At 50.3% G+C, this 19,902-nt stretch overlaps 6 protein-coding genes across 6 annotated transcripts; 4 read left to right on the top strand and 2 right to left on the bottom strand.

The window, feature by feature from the left end:
- Positions 1-656: 656 nt before the first annotated feature.
- FPRO_07749 (uncharacterized protein) lies at positions 657-2,169 on the top strand (the record flags this gene model as incomplete). Its single annotated transcript, XM_031234160.1, has 2 exons — positions 657-1,616; positions 1,669-2,169. The coding sequence occupies 2 exons, from the start codon at positions 657-659 to the stop codon at positions 2,167-2,169; spliced, it is 1,461 nt and encodes a 486-aa protein (XP_031083925.1).
- Positions 2,170-3,048: 879 nt separating this feature from the next.
- On the top strand, positions 3,049-5,446 carry FPRO_07750 (uncharacterized protein; the record flags this gene model as incomplete). The annotated part of the gene is made up of 2 exons (XM_031234159.1): positions 3,049-3,417; positions 3,473-5,446. 2 exons carry the CDS (start codon positions 3,049-3,051, stop codon positions 5,444-5,446), a joined length of 2,343 nt encoding a protein of 780 aa, XP_031083924.1.
- A 1,171-nt stretch (positions 5,447-6,617) lies between these two features.
- FPRO_07751 (uncharacterized protein) lies at positions 6,618-7,496 on the bottom strand (the record flags this gene model as incomplete). Its single annotated transcript, XM_031234158.1, has 1 exon — positions 6,618-7,496. The coding sequence occupies one exon, from the start codon at positions 7,494-7,496 to the stop codon at positions 6,618-6,620; it is 879 nt and encodes a 292-aa protein (XP_031083923.1).
- A 2,415-nt stretch (positions 7,497-9,911) lies between these two features.
- Positions 9,912-10,910, bottom strand: FPRO_07752 (uncharacterized protein; the record flags this gene model as incomplete). The annotated part of the gene is made up of 3 exons (XM_031234157.1): positions 9,912-10,257; positions 10,363-10,530; positions 10,669-10,910. The coding sequence occupies 3 exons, from the start codon at positions 10,908-10,910 to the stop codon at positions 9,912-9,914; spliced, it is 756 nt and encodes a 251-aa protein (XP_031083922.1).
- Positions 10,911-12,485: 1,575 nt separating this feature from the next.
- Positions 12,486-15,197, top strand: FPRO_07753 (uncharacterized protein; the record flags this gene model as incomplete). Its single annotated transcript, XM_031234156.1, has 1 exon — positions 12,486-15,197. One exon carries the CDS (start codon positions 12,486-12,488, stop codon positions 15,195-15,197), a length of 2,712 nt encoding a protein of 903 aa, XP_031083921.1.
- Positions 15,198-17,345: 2,148 nt separating this feature from the next.
- On the top strand, positions 17,346-19,470 carry FPRO_07754 (putative protein phosphatase 2C; the record flags this gene model as incomplete). The annotated part of the gene is made up of 8 exons (XM_031234155.1): positions 17,346-17,381; positions 17,767-18,061; positions 18,174-18,247; positions 18,346-18,430; positions 18,483-18,689; positions 18,742-19,002; positions 19,070-19,165; positions 19,226-19,470. The coding sequence occupies 8 exons, from the start codon at positions 17,346-17,348 to the stop codon at positions 19,468-19,470; spliced, it is 1,299 nt and encodes a 432-aa protein (XP_031083920.1).
- Between the last annotated feature and the right edge of the window lie 432 nt (positions 19,471-19,902).

Raw genomic sequence — 19,902 nt, 5'->3', positions numbered from 1 at the left:
CTTAGACCACTCCCTCGTAGAGAATGGACAACATATCGAGTCGGATAGGTCCTGTTTCACAAAGTGAGGCATCGAAGCCTCGACTAACTACCAGAGAAAATACTACCTAGTGGCAGTGCACGCTAACAAGCTGACATACCGCATTCAAGCGGAGCTGAAGCTTCGGCTCTCGAGGGCCTCGACTCTTGTTGAATCTCGATTATCCTAATCGTGAATAGGGCAGCAGAAGATTAGAGGGTGGATAAAAAGCAAACAAGATCGGAATAAACAGCACTCGAGAAACAATGCTTTATTTTGCCTCGTTATTGACTCAACTTGTAATTGGCGCCCACGCCCATTTCAAGAAACAAGGATTATCAACCCCCCATGTCTCAATGCTCTTGGGTCATTGGCTGCCCCCGAAACGGGCAGATTCTCTCTCAGACTCTGGGCGATGAGATGCAGGTGAAATGAGCAGCTGAAGCGGCAGATCGCCAGTATCAGCAGACTGGACGCCTTCAGCTCCCATTTCTCGGCCCTCCAGGCCATATATACAGACGATTCCGACATGAAAAACGCCTGTTCATCTGTATCGTTCCCGCAATCAGCCTCATAAGCCTCTCTTCTTATGCGCCGAGCCGCCAGTCTGCCTTCTGTGACGCTAACGCTCCACACATATGGATGAGATATACTACAAGATCGCCGAGTTCAATTCACGGCGAATCGTCCAAACGCACGACGTCCTCTCGTTCAAGTTTAGTGAGCTTTGGAGCAGGGATGATACTGGCATTGTCGACTACCATGAAGGAGTCACTACAATACCTGATGTCGCCTCCTGGCTGGCCATGGAGACGCGAACAGGAACAACAGGACCAGAATCGCTAATTCTGCGCCTGATATGGCCCAAGTTTATCCTCGACGATAACTGCGTTGAGCTTCCCGAAGATGCCAAGAATCAGATTCTAGACAAGTTTGGTCTTGAGCTTGCATATAATTACTTCTCGAGTTGTGTCGCGGGCGTCGATGCCTTTCCTGAGATTGTCAAGTCTGAAGCAAACCAGCAGGCATACACTTTTTGCTATGCGCCTAAACTTGCGTCTGTATGGTCATATACTCGCTTCAGGCCACCTTCTTTGCGACCAGGTGTCACATATGGCATGATTCTGGCTGGCGATAAAGAGCAGCATTGTCTAAAGAAGCTTCTCAAGAGCAAAAGTAAATGGAGCCTTAGCACAGCAAGCCACGCCATGTTTCCTGCATTCCTCTTTGCTTTCATGTTCCATGGAGAGATTGAGGTAACGCAGAACAACATGAAGCCTGGCATCCAACAGATAGAAGCGCGGACAGGGTATTCAGACTTCAAGACCGAACGGAAACACATCGCGGCTGGTGAGCTAGGCACACTCAGCGCACAGATGAGCGGATTCGCAGTCCGCCTAGCGAGTACAGAAAGGAAGGATAAGACGCTACAGAAGCTTCTCGAGTTTGTCCAGCAACGACTGAGCGTTGGCCACAGCTCGAACCCCGAAGCAGACGAGCTGATGAAGAACCACGTCGGCGTTCTCCAGAAACGGTTGATGATGCAGGCCATGGACAGGGAGTATACCTTGAAGAGAGTGCAAATCCAAATTGATGTGGTATGCCGGCCCTAAAGAGAGATGCATCACAGTGATACTGACGGCTTGCCAGTTGAATAATCTCATATCAGAGAACTACAGCCTTTCCAACTATATCATCTCCATATCCACTCTTCGCGATGCTGCGTCGATGAAGACACTGGCGTTTGTGACAATGTTCTTTTTACCAGGCAGTTTCATCTCAGCTCTCTTCTCAACCGACCTCTTTGATTGGGACAGTGCGCAAGCTGATGGAGGAGACATCGGGGTCAAAACCACACCGCAGTTTCGATTATACTGGGCCGTGACCATACCACTTACCCTCATCACGTTTATACTATATTTTATGTGGGCTGAGTTCTCCAGCTTTGATCGGAGCCAGAGAAGAGAGCGTAGAAGGTGGGGTTTTCCCAGAACTGAGAGTATGAAAGCTCAAGATCAAACCCGATCACCAATGCAGGTATTGAAAGACCAGCGCGAACGTGTTAGTGAGGCGTATGCGATGGCAAAGAGGAGACAGACTGTCTTCGGACAAGGTGATAAAGATGAATCGATAGGTGCAAGGAATGAGTAGGCCAAGTACTGATTATTGAGATACCACTTGTGTCTACTGCTTGGATTGTGTGATAGGATCGTTTGGGGAATTGGTTGATGATATGTAAGGTATGCTAGGGAATATGACGGTGGGGGCGACAGTCTCGATCATGGCATTGTTGAAATAGCACAATCTGCATGAAAGGAACAGGGGAAATGCCATGTTGATCTAAAGTTCGAGATTTTTTCTTTTGCCCCGCGGTCGAGACTCTAGCCCATGTAACATTCTAACAGTCAACAATAGAAATGGGCATCCAATACAATGGCATTCTCTTGCCCAGACCTTCCCTCTTCCATTTCCTCGGTCCAGCCGTTGAATCTCGATCCCATCTACCTTACCTTCCTCGAGTCCCACATGACGGGCATAGGTACCTTAGGTAAATAACAGCTCAATTGGTGGCCATTTGAGTGTGCCCAATCGTGTTGAGGTCGGGGTATAACCTCCGACCACAAACATATCCGCCCGCATGATCGAGGCCTGGGTCTCTCTCTAACCAACTGATAGATACAGTAGATGTATGGTACAGTACACGCGAGGAACCAACATCTAGCCTCATCCCTTCTTCCCCTCATTCCCTTTCCTCTTCTGTTCTCCTCTTTTCTTTCTTTCTTTCTTTCTTCCTTTCTCCCTTACACCAATTTTCTTATCTTGGCTGTTTATGTTAATCTGTGCCCGTTATTTTGAGGCGCCGTGACGGTCTTCATTGGATGCTTGTGCTGTTACGATCGCCCAATCTACGTCAGATTTGATTGGGAGTGACGAACTACCTAGTCACATCAGCCCCAGCGCAGAAATAAACACAAAGCAGCACGATTCCCGAGGCCTTCGCAATACGACAGGACGCGGTACATGGCAACAATGGCCTCGCGTTCAGCTTCAGGTACTGCTAACCCAGCACCGGGGACCGTCGTGCCTGCGCAGCTCGGGTTTCTCGCCATCTTCAACCCAACGCTTGGCAATACCGACGAAACCATCGAGGATCAGATCGTCTACTATGCCTCTGTTACAACACAGGCCGCGCATAATAAGCGCAGGCGCACTCGTGGCCAACCGACCCAGAACATCTCTCCAGAAGAGCGAAACGAGCGTTTACGACAGATTGGCCTTGCCCAGGGCATGGCTAGCTTCAGCCGAGGTTTTGCAAGCGGTTCAACAGTAGACACTATCGACACCGAGAAGACAAGAGTCATACTCCACGAGCTCGAACCTGGCTGGTGGATTCTAGCAGTAAGAACACCATGGCTTTTGTTGTCTTCAACGCCATACTCACCAATGATACTAGAGCATCGACCTCACCAAACTACCTCTCCCTCCTCGGCTCACTACTAAGAAGAGCGAAGCCGCCGAAGAACGATATGAATACTCCAGTCGCGAGATGAAACCCGCGAGCCTGTTGCTGCGCGATCTGCTACGAGCCCATAGCATTTTCCTCATGCATCATGACTCCTCGTTGAGCGCCCTCTTCGTGCGCAACAAGAGAACCAAGTTCGTCACTATATTGAGTCGATACTGGGATCTCTATCTTTCGACCTGGAATGTCATGATGCATGGAAATCCAGCTCGTGACATTTTTGGGGGCATCCCCATTGCGGCCTCTGGTGAGCTGGGCGTAGGCGTCGGCGAGGAAGAACGAGGTAGCGGCGAGCGAGCCGTATTGGAAGGACTGGTAGGGAGAATAGAAGGGCTCGTCGATCTAGTTGTTTCCAAGTTCGGTGACTTCAACCCCGAATCGCCTCCTCCAAATGACCCCTATGGCGACCCTGAGCAATGGCTAGGAACAGGAAGAGAACCTGGTCCCGATGACGGTGCCATCTTCTTGGGTACCGGCGCTCTGTCAAGAAAATCAGTGAGAGACGTTACTCACTGGATGGAGGATCTATACACTTGGGGCAATCACGCCTATGGTATCATAGAGAGCCCGACATCGGTTCGGCGCGCAAAAAGGCGACGGGCAGCGGAACGCCAGCAAGCGGCCCAAGATCAAACACAAGCACCAGCGAGTGAACTCGCGAAGTCTTCAGCCGGAGAACAGGCTGGGGAGAGTTCCGACAAAGACCAGCCCCAAATCCAAGTGACTGAAGATGGCAAACTGGAAAAGATGGTTAACTATCTCAAGCTCGGATATGGCACATACTGGTCGTTTCCTGGCGGCACTGGTAGTGGCGATTCTCCTGCCAAACAGCCTGAGAGTCCGCAGCAGGATCCTGAACCTGCCCAAGACACAGCCAAACTTGCACGGCCCAGCCTCGCGGAACGCACGCCTTCATATGAAGCTGCTGGCCACTACTTGATTGGTTTAAAGGGGGAGATCAATGAAGATTATAGCGGGACAGAAAGTGGAAGTTCCGATGATGCTGGCGACGGGGCAAACAACTCTCGTACTGTCTTGCGAACTGTAAACATTGAGCTTGAAAGTGAGGCTCTGGATAGACCAGAGGCCATAACTGTGCGCGACTTTGAGCATCCGGCCAGTGCTCTCACGCAGTCGCAGGTGGTAGGGAATATGATACCTGGCTACGACTCCCACGATCTCAACAAGGCAAAGAAACTGCGCGTTGTTGTCTACGTCAACCGACCATTCATGTTCACCTTTTTGTTCAATCTACGGACCGACTCCCTTGCTATGGAATCATTCTATCGCTCCCTTCATCATCAACTCGCTCCTCTACGCAAACCTCTTCTCCTCTCCACAAGCTATCGTCCGGAGCGTCCTGGGACCGATGCAGGCTCTGGCAGTAACCACTCTGGAAACAACATATATGATCTCGTCTGGGATCCCGTCTCATTGACGGTTTATTCATCAATACCAAACATACCAGGAGTCTACGATAATACGGAACCATGGTCCCGTCCTGATGCTCTGAACACTCACCTTCACCTGGTTAATCTCTACATCGGTACGCGGTCTCGTTCAACTGCTCTTGAGCGTACCGAAAAGTCCAGCCGTGGATGGTGGATCGTCTGGACACGTCTGCTCGACCGTCAAGAAGATGCTGCCACGGGGAATCTCTCTACAATTCACGAAGGCGGACCTGGCCCAGATACAGACCAGGACACCTCTCAAGATGACGGAGAGAGGAAATATTCTGGACCCGATCCCCGACATCCGGATGTTGCCAAGGAAATCTTCCTCATCCGCCGCGCAAGCGATCACGTCGGCTTCCGTACAGATTCCGCGGAGGGTGCAGGTAAGCTCGCTCAGGGCATCGGCGTCGACACACGCCGCTATGTGGAGGAACTGTTGAACCTGCTATGAAGGTTTCAGAATACACTGCATTCCACTAAATTCATGACTTACGACTTGTGGTTGACTTCGGAGGCGGTGCTCCAGGTACCAAGCCGCCTTCTTGGATGAGCACGAGAACACGCAAATGATAAATGCAATACGATAGACGTCCTGTATCCATACATATGCATGTTACGCATACACAATACGCGCGGCTGGGACGGGAGTGTTGAGAGTCTGACAATGCCTATATTTGTACCCGTATCGATAGCTCGTATTCATAACGCCTCTGTAAGGCGTAGAATCATTAACTAGTAGCCAACTGTGTCTATTTCTGCCTTCCCTTCTCCTTTTCAAGAGGGGCCGGAATCCCTTCGTGCGACGCTACCTGCTTTCTAGCCCTTGCTAACATGAATCCTCACTGCGAGATCATCAGTAAAGTCCTACTACAGCTGAAGGGAGTGACTTCGTTAGACTGCTCCAAGACAGAGTACCTTCTCATTCACCCCTGGATACCAGCTTTTTATTGACTTACCGTGCTATGACATCGACCACCGACAAGGAATCTGTTTTAGTGCAGTAGTTCGTCATTGTGAATCCGAGCGATATTCATTAGCAGAGCCAAGCTCCCCATTTCTGTTGGTTGATCGTTAAATGTCCAGGTTTCAGCTTAAACGAGAATTCATTAGAGTCGGTCGCTAATAGACCCTGTTAAAGACATGGGTTGGCTGAGTACGAGGTCATTGTAGGCATGGAGTAGCGACCAAACGGCCAGGATCCCAAATTAAAACCCACTCGCTTCATCTGCCCTAAGATTACGGATAGATTCAAAATAAACAGTTCTAGGCGACATGTCACAGCAATTGAGGGGAAATCACTTAACATAACGTGATGTAATCCAAAGTGCAGTCCCTGATTGAGGGTACTGTATTGTTTGTCTATCCGAACGGCGTATCCAAAGTTTATGTACATAGAAGTCAACGACTGTCAACCGGAGCTGATTCGCCCAAGAAACCAAAAACACCCCAATCCAGAATCTCCAGGTCTAGGTCCAAGTGGTACCCAAGTGCCTTTTTTATGTCTTACGCCCCAGCGCCTTCGGGGGTGAAGAGATTCCCGCTTCATGAAAAGTACAAGTCGTAAGAAAAGGGTATCCTTCGTATTGTTTTCATGATTCAAGAAAACGTGTTTGGCGTGGCGCTTAGTTGAACCACCACTCGACCTCGGTGCGGCCAGAGTCGAGGCTGCCCCAGATCTCCTCGTAGACCTTTCGGCTGACATCGATGTCGTTGATAGCGCAGCCCATACACTTATCGGCGACGGTAGCCTGGCAGGTCTTGCCGTTGGCCTTGATGGTGATGGTCTTGCCGCACATGGGATTGTTGTTGGAGAGCGGGCCCATCAGGAGGTGGGAGAGAGCGACAATGTTGATCGAGTCATCCTTGCCAGTGTCGTTCTCACCGCAAGCACCTTGACCAATATCATAGTAGGTGAACTCACCGTGCTTGGTGTCAGAACCGCCGGAGGAGCTACCGCCGGAGGCAGGCTTGGCAGCCTTCTCCTGCTGAACGGGAGCAACCTCAGTCTCGGGCTCGGCCTCCTTCTTGGGGGCTGAGACAACAGGCTTGGGGGCCTGAGTGGTGGGCTGAGGGGCAGGAGCCTGGGTGGTGGGCTCGACGGGAGCGACATACTGAGAGGTAGGCTCAGCAGCAGCCTCGGCCTCAGTGGTGGGCTTAGGAGCAGGAGGAGGAGTGTAGACGCTGGTGACCAGAGTAGTGGTAGGGGCAGGAGGAGGAGCAGGCTTCTTCTCCTTCTTGGGGGCAACCTTCTTGGGGGCGGCCTGAGTTGTCTCGGGCTGAGGAGCAGTAGTAGGCTCGGCCTCAGGTCGGACCCAGACGGTGGTGGTAGCGTCGACCATCTTGGTAACGTACTCGATCTCAGTCACCCACTCAACCTCAGTGACAACAGAGCGCTTCTCGTTCTGGTGGTGACGGCGGTGGTGGTTTCCATGAGGGTTGGCATGGGGCTGAGCAACAGCCGCAGCGGCGAAGAAGGCGGAAGCAAGAGTGAAAGACTTCATGTTGATGTATGGATATAGGTGGTTGTTGTTGTTGTTGTTTCCGAGTTCTGTTATTCAACCAAAGAGTGGCTGTAGCTGTGATGCGTCTGGTGTGTAGACGAAAGGGTATCTCGACGCGATGGATTGCTAGGCAAAGGATGGTTTAGATTCTGTTCCACAGGAATGAATCTATTCAAAAAAGAATTGAAGGAATGGACGTTGATCGTCGTGTGAGGGAGTGTGTGCGTGAGAGAGAAAGAGTCCTGCTCAGTGCTCAGGTGGGAATGAGTGGTGTTTGAACTCGAAGAGATCGTAGGTGAAGAAACGAAACAAGGGGAGGAACCGACTCTTCCTTTAATACTACGCCTCGCCGTAAAAGACGGCGCCGGCTCATTATGCTAGCTCTTAAAAAGACTTGGCTTTAGACTAGTACCTTACTCCTAGCCAGGTACCGAAGACTGGAGGTGTGCCATCCATAACCAGCGCTGAACGCAGTGTGTGTGCGCAAGCAACCCGCTGGAACTTGTGAGTCAAGGGTACCGCAACTGTAGGCAAAAGAACCGCAGGCGGCGGCGTACCGGATTCATCCCCGGTAGTGGGAGCTGAGAGGGAGTTCCGCTTTGGGGGGGCCCTGGCCACGCGTGGTTTTTTCCAAAGAAATCCACCTACAAGCATAGCCCACACACCCAATTCCAAGCCAGTCTTTTCTCATGCTTGGCCTTGTTCTGAGGTGGATGGTGGAGACGAAACGGGCCACAGCACGGACGTGGCAGGCTGCCATCTCTTTCGCTCCTCAGGCGGTTTTCACCGGGCCATTGGGATCTGCTGGAGCCAGCCATAAAACACTTCCCTGAACCATGCAAACGGTCTGCCCTAACAGCTACGTAAAAAAAAGCCAGAGCGCTACACAGCCTGAGAAGGAGGCCTGCGGAGGACAAGGAGAAGCAAAATCAACCCTGTCGCCGCCCTTCAGGGGTGCCGTGGCACCATCAAGGGCATTCATCGTATTGTGCTACAAAGTTGATCGCCAGCCTCCTCGTCCAGAACAGAACCTCAAAACCCGTCCTCAATCAGCTAGCTGCCTCATCTGAGGACAGCTCTGCGGGGAATAGCGACTCACGCATTGCGGGTCGCGTCATCCCAGTATAGCGAAGTTGGAGAGGTCTTAAACGGAATCATCAGAATCATATCACCGAGCAACGTGATTTTTCAGATCCCTCACCACCCTTACAGAGAATGCACGCAGTCAAGTGGTCCAACTCAAGGCATATTTTCTCACCCAGGATGTTGTGATTGGTCAGTCTGCAAGGGGCCGCCCTGTCGTCAGCTTCCGAGTTAGATCTTGTCAGGGCTAAGGGGCAGCCAATGACAGTCTATATGTGCCTGACGATGGCGGGAGCGAGAAAACAAGAGGACCAAAGTTGGTGGAGGGGGGGGACACGCATAGGAAATCGATCTCTGAGTTGTCCTGTTCGCTGGCGCCTGTGCCTGGCCCGAAACGCAGAGGCTTGAGAGGCTTGAATGCACTCAACGAGTCAACGTGCATCCGGGAGGTGTGGAGGGCGCCATCCGCCAAGTTGAAACAAGACCCATTTCTTCCCAGGTTCAGGGCAACGTTAATCTGGGTGCCACCTCATCCACTCAACAACAACCCAACGGCTTGCTGACATGGCTTGCAGCAGTACATAGGAGCAGTTTAGAAGTCTAGAAGCGTGAGAAAGTACCAGAAACCCGGTGGTGTGAGGGAAATAAAAAGTCTTCTTTGCCGCCTTCTTTTGCTGGGTCGTTCGGCATAATGTTGGCGCCAATGCATGCGTGACGTTCTCACTTATTGAGTCGTGCTCCAAGTCATTAATCCCTTTCCTCTGTTGTCTGTGTGAACATATATGCGCTTTCACTGTGATGCGACGTGATGAAAATCTTAGTTACGGTGTGCTTGAAATTTCTTGAGAAAGATGCAGGCCACCATGACTTGGTTTTCTTTGCTAGCACAGACTTCATTGGTCCAGCTTGAACAGTGTCTACTACGGAGTGCTCCGTATTGCAACAAAGAATAGACAAGTCTCAGACACATGTCGCTCGGAGGATAGTCAGTAACGCAGGTGTGGGTGCTCTGCATTTCTATTCTCTCTTCCACGAATTCCGAACCCTCGGATCAGTGAGAAAGTCAACAGTTTGAGGGCCCATATACCTCCATCATAACGACACATACTCGGAGCAATACTTGAGGCGGACTATCATTGAGTCGACTCAAGAACCCTTGGCGATGTTACATTGAAGTCCTGTTGGTCAGACTTACTACCAGTATGCAGTCCGGTCAGCATCACTGTGTTTCCTCACCAGGTCTCCGCACCAGGACTCAACAATGCATGGACAGTTTTCAGGCGCATGCCAACAAAGATGCTGTGTAAACAAAGCGTTCCTTGACCTTTCTCATCATCTTGACAGTTGAGGTTGACTTTCTTTTCTGGTAGTCTTGGTTTGGCTTGTGGTTGGGCGGCTGGTGAAAGAAAAGAGGAAAAGGCCCTGGCGCTGGAAAACGGGCCTATCCTCGTCGAATATTTCTTCGACCTTGAACGCTTTCTTGGCCATTTTGACAAAGGTCATGTCCGCGCGTCTCCTCTTCTTGAAACAAAAGTACACGACAGCTGCGGGGTTAAGCTCTAATAGAGCCTTAAGCGTAGACATCAGCAGAGGGAAAGCAGGTTCGAAATAGACACATTCGCCAGCCAATATCACGTCTGGCTTTTGCTCTAGCACGGCAGCTGGCAAGTCTTCGCCCCTATATGAACAGACCAGTCAGTTTGGTGGCTGACCCTCATCTAACCAGGGGATTGGTACGGCAGAGGAGAATGTTACACATGGAAATAAAGTCGATTTCACGTACCAGTTGAGCACCATCGCCTTGGCTTTGTCTTGTAGGTTGTTCAGTTCGATGTTGTGCTTCATCAACTCATACATCTCCAGCTGGTCCGTCACTAACAACTGGTTCTGAAGCTGACATTCTAATGCGACGGCAAGACCGATGAGACCTCCGCCAGCTCCAAGTTCCAATCTACGACCAACGAGTCAGCAAGTCTACTCCGTCTTTGGTTATACTCACACTGTCTATGCAGACCAAGACAAAGGACCCGGTCCAAGTCACATGCATGCGATAGCAGTGTCGAAGTTGAAGAAAGAACGCGAAACTCACATCCGAGCGTCAGCAAGTCGGTCTTTGTGGTAACGCAACATATGCTTGCCGAGAAGCATTCCCGCGGGCCACGTTTGCCCACCACAACCAGATCGCACATCTTCGTGCACCTTGAGAGGACTGGAGAGAACGCCATCGAAATCGACAGTCGCAACGCCACTGGCCTTGAAGGACGGCAATGGAGCGATATCCTCGCTGATGGTGACCGCGTCTATCAGAGGGGACGACGGCGGACTGCTCATTGCGAAAGAGTTGTCGCTGCTCAGGCCCTCGATTTCAGTCCCTTGACTTTTGCTGAGGGGTCAAAGGAAAAAATAGACTGCACGAAGTAGTCGGATCTATCACGACTAGACTACCTAAGTTGTCCTCAAGGGATAGTGTTGAAAGTCGAAGGGATACCGATGCAGTGGAGCTTGAGAGGCGCTGCCCTGCAATAAAGCGAGGAAGATGGTTCTGTTCTATTCAAATGAAGCAAGAGGAATAACTTTCTATGACTTTGTTGTTCCGCCCCTCCAGGTAGGTTAGGTACTAGGTAGGCTACTCCCTCTTGCACCTGCTAACCTAGAATAAGATAGCCTTCGATCGAGTATCTGTGAAAAGCACAACTGCCCTGTGTCACCTGCAGACTTTTTTCCCTTCTAAGGTGCCTATAATCAACCTATGGCATCTCTTCCTAGGTAGGTACTAGGTACTCGGCTGCTCCTCTTTGCCTCTGCCACTTGGTGCCGATTATACTACGTTTTTTCCATTTGTATACGTGTGCGATCCAGACTCAAATAGACCCTTTTATTTTTGTTGGCCGTCGCCGCCGATCAAGGGTGCGCTATTACATACATCCATCCTCCGCTTAAAGAGTCATCGAAATAGTTGAGCGATTGGCTCGTTAAAGGCTCTGCGGGACTGGCGATAACGACTAAACTATCCCTAAACCCATACGGAGTACTCCGCTTCGATAAGGGCTCCTCCACAAATAAATTCGCCGAGTTGCTCTGTAACAAGAGAAGTCGGGTGTGATCCACTGCTACCTCACTCAAGTGAGTGTTGCTACTAAGAAAGCTGAAAGCTGATAGATTCAAGGGTCGATTCATGTTGCATCAGGTTGACGATTCCCAGGGAATGGCTCATATGATAGTATCAATACTCAATGGCCATACTGAGTTAAATGCGCAAGGGAGGCGTTATATGATATCATAACCAATATATGCTCTTTCAACAACACCATTGCTAATTATTGACTCTCCCTCTCCAGCCTTCTTTCCCTTAGCTCGATGGAGCCAGTATCCTGTCAACCTTCATGATCACCATGTCGAGTCTTCCATAATCATCATGCCGAGTGGCTACGGTGTCTCACCGATCTCTCTGGGCTACCAGGCCTTCCATAGGAATGTGACTACAGTGGTGTCAGCCTGGAGTACCGTTCCTTTGGTTATACCCACCACACGTCAATGTCTCTCCATCTCACGGGAAGTTCTAGTCAACCTGAGACATCTTGCCTCCTCTTGAAATGGATTCAGCACCCGTTCCCTTAACTGACTATCACCACCAATTTTTCTCCCGTGGTTCAAAAAGGCTCAGTGGAGAAGCTATACAGGAATGAAGGGCTCAGTATTCCTCTAGCTCAAGCCTGCAGCTTGCCAGCCATCATCATGTCATTCACGATATGCCTTCGTACGGTCGTCTGTCTCCCGGCCTTCCTGTTTCTCACTTCTCTTTCCTTCATCCTTTCGACTCTATTCAGCGACTTGCTATTCACCTGGATGGCGTTTCATGTTACTCTATTCGTACTTGAACACTGAGCAGTGTATTGTCATGCCATGATGGCTTCCTTCATACTCGCTGTTCTCCTTCTCACTATCTCAGGACTCACAAATTCTCAGCCAACAATCAACTACCCGATTAACTCTCAGTTACCACCAGTAGCCCGGGTAGATGAGCCCTTCTCTTACGTCTTCTCTCGTTACACATTTCGATCAGACTCCAAAATATCATACTCGCTCGGAGATGCGCCAAAATGGATTTCTATCGACAGCAAAGATCGCCGTCTTTATGGCATCCCGACCAACGACACCGTTCCCAGTGGCGATGTGGTAGGCCAGACAGTAGAGATCATTGCCAAGGATGATTCTGGCTCAACGTTGCTAAGTTCGACTCTGGTCGTGTCTAGGAACAAAGGCCCCTCCCTCAAAACACCACTTCTGAAGCAGATTCAAGATTTTGGCGACTATTCGCCGCCGTCATCACTAATCTCATATCCTTCTACGGAGCTCAGATTTACTTTTGATGCCGACACATTTGAATACCAGCCCAATATGATCAACTATTATGCGACTTCGGGCGATGGCAGTCCCTTACCTGCTTGGATGAGGTTCGATGCTGGCTCATTGACATTTAGTGGCAAGACACCTCCTTTCGAGTCACTTATCCAGCCTCCTCAAACGTTTGACTTCCAGCTTGTCGCTTCGGACATTGTTGGCTTTTCTGCCGTGTCAGTTGCCTTCTCTGTCATTGTGGGTAGACACAAACTTAGTGTTGACAACCCCAACATCACTCTGAACACTACCAGAGGGAAGAAGCTTGCATATAGCGGGCTAGCAGATGGCATCAAGCTTGACAATAAACCTGTGAAGATCGACGACATTGATATTTCAACAGATGGTATGCCGGACTGGCTGTCGCTGGACAAGAATACATGGGATATCGAGGGAATACCAGGGAAAGGCGATCATTCAACCAACTTCACCATCACGCTCCGCGACTCATACCAAGACACAATTAACATATACGCCACTGTCAATGTCTCGACTGCTCTGTTTCGCTCAACTTTTGACGGTATCAAGGTCGAGGCTGGAAAAGATGTCGATCTTGATTTGCGGCCCTATTTCTGGGACCCTGAGGACATTGACCTTCAGATTTCAACCAACCCGAAGAAGGATTGGCTAAAGCTTGATGGCTTTAACATCACCGGGAAGATCCCAGTATCCGCTTCAGGAGATCTAAATATTTCTGTGACAGCTTCGTCAAAGACTTTGGATGACACAGAGACCGAGGTTCTAAATTTGAGCGTCATACCGTTCGAGTCCACATCCTCGTCGACAACTCAATCTCGCACTTCATCAACATCTACGGGCACGTCTACTTCTGTCGCGCCCACCGGAAGCTCTTCAGAGCCTGATGTACAGTTGTCTGATTCGGATGGGAGTCTGACGACTGGTACCCTCCTCCTCGCGATTCTTCTGCCTCTTCTGGTCGTCATATTCCTATCTATGCTGCTTGTTTGTTGTCTCCTTCGCCGCCGCCGCAAACGACAAACATATCTCTCGTCCAAGTTTCGCCATAAGATCTCCGGGCCCGTGCTCGACAGCCTTCGTGTTAACGGGGGCTCAGCGGCAATGCGAGAGGCCGACAAGGTCGAGATTATAGCAGCTGCAGGTAAACAACAACGCCACCCCATCAGGACGCTCCATTCTGAGATGGATTCGGGGACGCTGGTTATGACATCTCCAACATTGGGATTCATGGCGACACCTCTTGTTCCCCCGAGATTCGTCGCTGAGAATTCCAACACCAGTGTATCTCGGTCCCTTGGCACATCTAACAGTGAGGACGAAAGAAGATCCTGGGTCACAGTTGGAACTACAACTGCAGGGCGGCCAAGTCGTGACTCTTTGAGGAGCCAACGATCGAACTCAACATTATCGCAGTCAACCAGTCAACTGATACCACCACCAGTGTTTTTATCGGATGCAAGACGAAGGTCTTTCATGGGGGGTAACGATGCAGCCGACTCCTCGCTCAATGGTCTCCCAAGCATTCAATCGCAAAGAGCATTGTTCCAGCAGGGCTCTGACTACTACACAAGCGGCAATGAAAGCTCATTGGCTTTCGCTTCCTCACATCTTTCCAGTCCAAGGCTCTTGACTAGGGTTCCAACACGAGCGCCAGATGCTGGGCTCGGTTCTCATGCCTCAGTAGGTGATAGTGAGGGCCCCTCAATGGGGGCAACTCAGAGCCTTCCAGTATTGATACGACCGGAGCTAGTACGTCTGTCCACCCAGGAACTACTGGGAGAGGATGTTGGCCCTGGTAGCAGACCATGGTATGATTTGGAGGCACCCAGAGGATATGTCAGCGATCCTTCGTTTGGGTCCGGGGAGAACTGGCGTGTGTACGAACCACAGCGCGATGGAACAGGTGCATCATATCACCAGCTAGTTGATGAGTCGCCTTTCCATCCACTTCGGCCAAGCACGGTGATGAGTTCGAGCCGCTGTGGAACACAGCCTGGAGAGCGGGCAAGCTCGGAATTGATATCCCCAAGTCAATGGGGAGATGCTCAGAACAGCATCAGGGGATCATTGGCGTCTTTACGGCAAGGCTTGGGGCATTCGATGAGCAAGTTGTCTCGCTTAAGTGTCGATCCGCTCAGTGTTCCTGTCAGTAGACACTCGAAACCAGCAGGAAACTCATCTGTGAATTGGAGAAGAGAAGATTCAGGCAAGTCAGAAGGTGGCAGCTATGCCTTTCTCTGAGAGTTGAAGTCCTGTATTGATGATGTATATGTTGGAGCATGAGATACCCTGGCGCTTCGTATTTGTTTTGGTATATTGATAATTTTTTTCTTCTTGCTTCTTTTCTTTTTTCCTCCCTTGGCGTGTTCTTTGGGAAAGGATAATTTAGGTGTTTTTTTCTTTTGTAGATGGGGTCTCTAAAATTATGTTTGGTCTAGATTAGTAGCACAAGTCCTCAAAGGACAATTATGATCTCATTGGATAAATAAGAAATCTTAAATACCTTTAATACTGGCAAGTGACCAACGAAATGACACCAATTTATTTTGTATTGTAAGGACAGATGGGCGAAAACGGTACTCAATGGCCAACGGTTTAGGGTAAGCTAAACGGTTGGCTATACAGATATGTTATATACAATTATGGTCTTTTAGGTATTGTGTACCATCAGAATTGACGGCGTAATTTCCAGATCTATCCCTCTTGAAAATTGAGAGTTACCTGCATGATAACATAAACCCTTCACTTAAAGATGGACTCCACGGTTTGCAATTTCTCTCAACCTCAAGCCTCAGAGATAGCATCATCCTCTAACAAAAAAGTAATCAGCCACAACCGCACAGCCCTACCTGCTATCAATCAATACTTCAAGCACGCACGGATGGGGATAAGAAACTGGGTTTTGTAATTTTTTGGAGCCGGACCGGACCGTCATCAAGGGAAGGGCACGCGACCTGATCTGAGGCTTATGTGTAGCATCCGATCAAATCAAATCAGGTGCTTGAACAGGTAATTCTCAACAGCCACTCAAAGCTGGCAGAGTAGCACAGATGAATAACACACGCGGCTAGAAGTGGCGAGGACGAACATGGAATTTTTTCACGCGTGACAGTGAAAAAAAAAGGAGCGAACGAGAGGGGACTGTTTAGGCGCCAGCGGCTGACGGAACTCTTACACGACACGACATACTCATGCAAAGTTTTTTCCCCCTCTCAACTGTAATTTTCATGCATGCAGTGGGTGGTTTTAAAAAAGGCTCAACTTATTCAGTGTATCGATGGGGTGATGGTTTGTATGGATGCATATATCATAGCCAGTGACGTGAGGTCATTGTATCACCTAGAGTTATTTCATACAAAGCGTGGCTGTCAGTGGCGGTCCCATTCCTATGGGAGCAGGGGTTAACTAGCAGAAGAGCAGCCCAGATTGATGATGTAGGGACAGGAACAGTTCAGTATATTCGCCCCTGCCTTGGACTAGAATGGTGCTAGGACCAAAGTAGTTGAGCTCTTTGCCTTTCAGATGGGATGGAGGAGCGAGATATCACGGTTGAAAACACCTTGATTGGCACATGCTGGTTGATATCAAGCTGGGCTGTACCTAAGGTCCCCCTTAAGATAGGTACTAATTATGCCTCGAGGAGCACAAGATTCAGCAATACGCAAGGCGGATATCCGTAGATGGATGCTACACTTGATAGTTCCCCGAGAGAATGCATAAATCCATATTAATCCAGGATATGCGATACCCCGGCCTCATCTGATTTTCAAAGCCTGCGCCTCAGGTCGAGCCCAGCTAAAAACATCCACCACCTCAGGGAAAGGCGCCGACCGAGGGTGCAACGGTTAGGCAGCCGCTCACCTGGAGAGCTCCAAATTTGGTGATCACCACCGCTGAAGCCTAGCGATAGTAGAGCTAGCTACAGCACTAGCCCCCCCGCCATAGGTGCGACCTCCCGCCCGACATCACCTCACCTAACCTCAACTCAACAATCCACACATCCAGATCCATCTCTCGCACGTCGAAATCTCCCTCTTCCGCATCAACAGAAAGCGTGAATCCACCTTTGACCACGCTCCCGGCGCCGGCATCGTAGTCAACCCCGTTCATCTTCTTTTTCTACCTTTTGCTTTTGCTATAATTTCTTCTCCTCATACTACTCATACTCATACTCGTACCTCTTGTTCTTAACAAATAACTAAAATTCTCTTGTCGAGCGAGATCTTATCTCGTCATCCCCCCTCTTCAAACGACCCTCTCCCCCCCCCGCCAACCCCTCGTCGGTCGATCTTCCTCATCTCTTCTCTCCTCCTTCCGCTCGCCGTCCTGTCTCGTCCCAGCAACGCCTAGGCTTTCTTTCGATCGAACCGGCCATAACAAACTATAGCCATGGGTCAGACTCTATCGGAGCCCGTTGTCGAAAAGGTGCGTCTTGTGCCTATGAATTTTATGTACTCGTCTCGATCATCTGCGCGGCTTTGTTCGGTCTTTTTTTTGTTTTGCATTCGGCCATTGGGATTTAGCACTCGGACCTGGCGCGAGAGGGGCAATCTTGCTCAGTCATGAGCCCCTCACCCAGCACTGGCGCTGGAGCCCACGGAATACCAATTTCACCAGCCGCGCCTATATCCTCAGCCTTGTCGGGAATATGCACCGACCACCAGAGGCTTTGGGCTTGTAACTTGGCTCTTGCGATCATTATTTTCCACGCCCATGTTCACATACTGATATCCGCTTCCCCGATGTTTCCGCTGGCTGCTTTGTCGTCAGACCAAGCAAGTCCTGCTAACGCTTCTTTTCTATCCTACAGACTTCGGAGAAGGGTGAGGATGAGCGCCTCATCTACGGTGTTTCGGCCATGCAAGGCTGGCGCATTAGTATGGAGGATGCTCACACCGCAGTACTCGACCTCGACTCAGCCAAGTCTCACTCCAGCAAGCTGTCCTTCTTCGGTGTTTTCGACGGACACGGTGGTGACAAGGTGGCACTATTTACCGGCCAAAACATTCACAACATTATCTTCAAGCAGGACACCTTCAAGTCTGGTGACTATGCTCAGGGTCTGAAGGACGGTTTCCTCGCGACCGATCGCGCTATTCTCAACGGTATGCCTCAGCTTTTGGTCTTTTCCGTTCTCCGCCATGCCCGATAATAGACAAATCGTCGCCTGGCTTCTTGAATAACAACTGCTAACGTGTCATGTTTCGCCAACATCAGACCCAAAGTACGAAGAAGAGGTTTCCGGTTGCACAGCCTGTGTCAGCTTGATCGCTGGCAACAAGCTCTATGTTGTCAGTTCGCCCCTCGTCATTGTTTCCCTCACTTTGGCTTTCACCTTCACATCCCGTTGGTGGATGACATACGGCAAGAAGCTGACCCGTAAATTCAGGCCAACGCTGGTGATTCGAGAGGTGTTCTTGGTATCAAGGGTCGTGCCAAGCCTCTATCTCAGGACCACAAGCCCCAACTCGAGAGTCAGTCACATCACTCACGCAACACGAGCGATAGTACTGACATCCACACTAGACGAAAAGAACCGAATCACAGCTGCCGGTGGCTTTGTCGACTTCGGCCGAGTGAACGGAAACCTCGCCCTCTCGCGTGCTATTGGTGATTTTGAATTCAAGAAGAGTGCTGAGTTGTCCCCCGAGAACCAAATTGTCACAGCCTACCCCGATGTTGAGCAACATGATCTTACAGATGAGGATGAATTCCTGGTTATTGCTTGTGATGGTAAGCTACGTCGGCTCGAGTGATGAGGGAATAACAGTACTCACTAGCATAGGTATCTGGGATTGCCAATCCTCTCAAGCCGTGGTTGAGTTCGTCCGACGAGGCATCGCTGCCAAGCAGGAGCTCGACAAGATTTGTGAGAACATGATGGACAACTGTCTTGCCTCCAACTCCGAGACCGGTGGCGTTGGCTGCGATAATATGACCATGGTCATCATCGGCTTCCTCAACGGAAAAACCAAGGAAGAGTGGTACGAGGAGATCGCCCGCCGGGTCGCCAACGGAGATGGCCCATGTGCTCCTCCCGAGTACGGTAAGGATGATACCCGCTCTGCGAATTAAATTGGACGTCTGGACACAGACTGACGTGAAATCGGTAGCCGAATTCCGAGGACCTGGAGTCCACCACAACTTTGAGGATAGCGACAGTGGCTATGAGATGGATCCTGAAAACAAGGGACGAAGCTTTGGAGTTGGTGGGTACCGAGGCCGGATCATTTTCCTCGGCGATGGCACTGAGGTTCTCACGGATTCAGATGATACAGAAATGTTTGACAACGCCGACGAAGACAAAGACCTCGCCAGCCAGGTCACCAAAAACCCGTCATCCGCCGAGAAGGACACCGCTCCTGTAACTGCCCCTGGCGACGCCGCCGCCGCCGATAACGCTTCCGCCGATACGAAACCCGCCGATGCAACCGTTACGAAGCCTACCGACAAGGACGCAGCGGAGGAAGTGAAGAAGGAGGCCAGTGCCCAGGAAATCAAGAAGGAAGAATAGGTTGTGGTCTGAAATTACGGGGTAACGGGCTTGAACTCAACCTAGGTGTCGCTTCTCCCTTGCACCTCCGGTTATGTTTCTCGGATCCCAGCTTTCTGGGAAGTTTAAAGGGCAAGTGGTAGATGGTGGTCATGAGAGGGGGTTGTGATATTCTCCTGTTAAGTCTTGCATCTCAACTTGTCGGTGTATTGGTGTCAAACCTGGATCTGGATCGTGCGCTCTTCATCGACTTGCCGAGGCGCATCACGAGAAGAGCGAGACTCGGAAAGGATATCATGTTCTGGGCTGAGGCGGATACAAGGAAAGAGAGAAAGAAAGAAAGAAGAGCGAGAGAAACCTTTTTTTGATGTTTACGCACGCATGGGATTCCCATTTTCTTCACGTCGCCATGAGATCATCCGTCTCATTCCAAATTTCCGTTGCGAATGCCAG

The sequence above is a fragment of the Fusarium proliferatum genome (assembly GCF_900067095.1).
Source record: "Fusarium proliferatum ET1 genome assembly, contig: FPRO_scaffold007, whole genome shotgun sequence".
Classification (NCBI taxonomy): Eukaryota; Fungi; Ascomycota; class Sordariomycetes; order Hypocreales; family Nectriaceae; genus Fusarium; species Fusarium proliferatum.
Note: the sequence above shows the minus strand (reverse complement) of the source record. Positions and strands in the feature narration are given on the sequence as shown.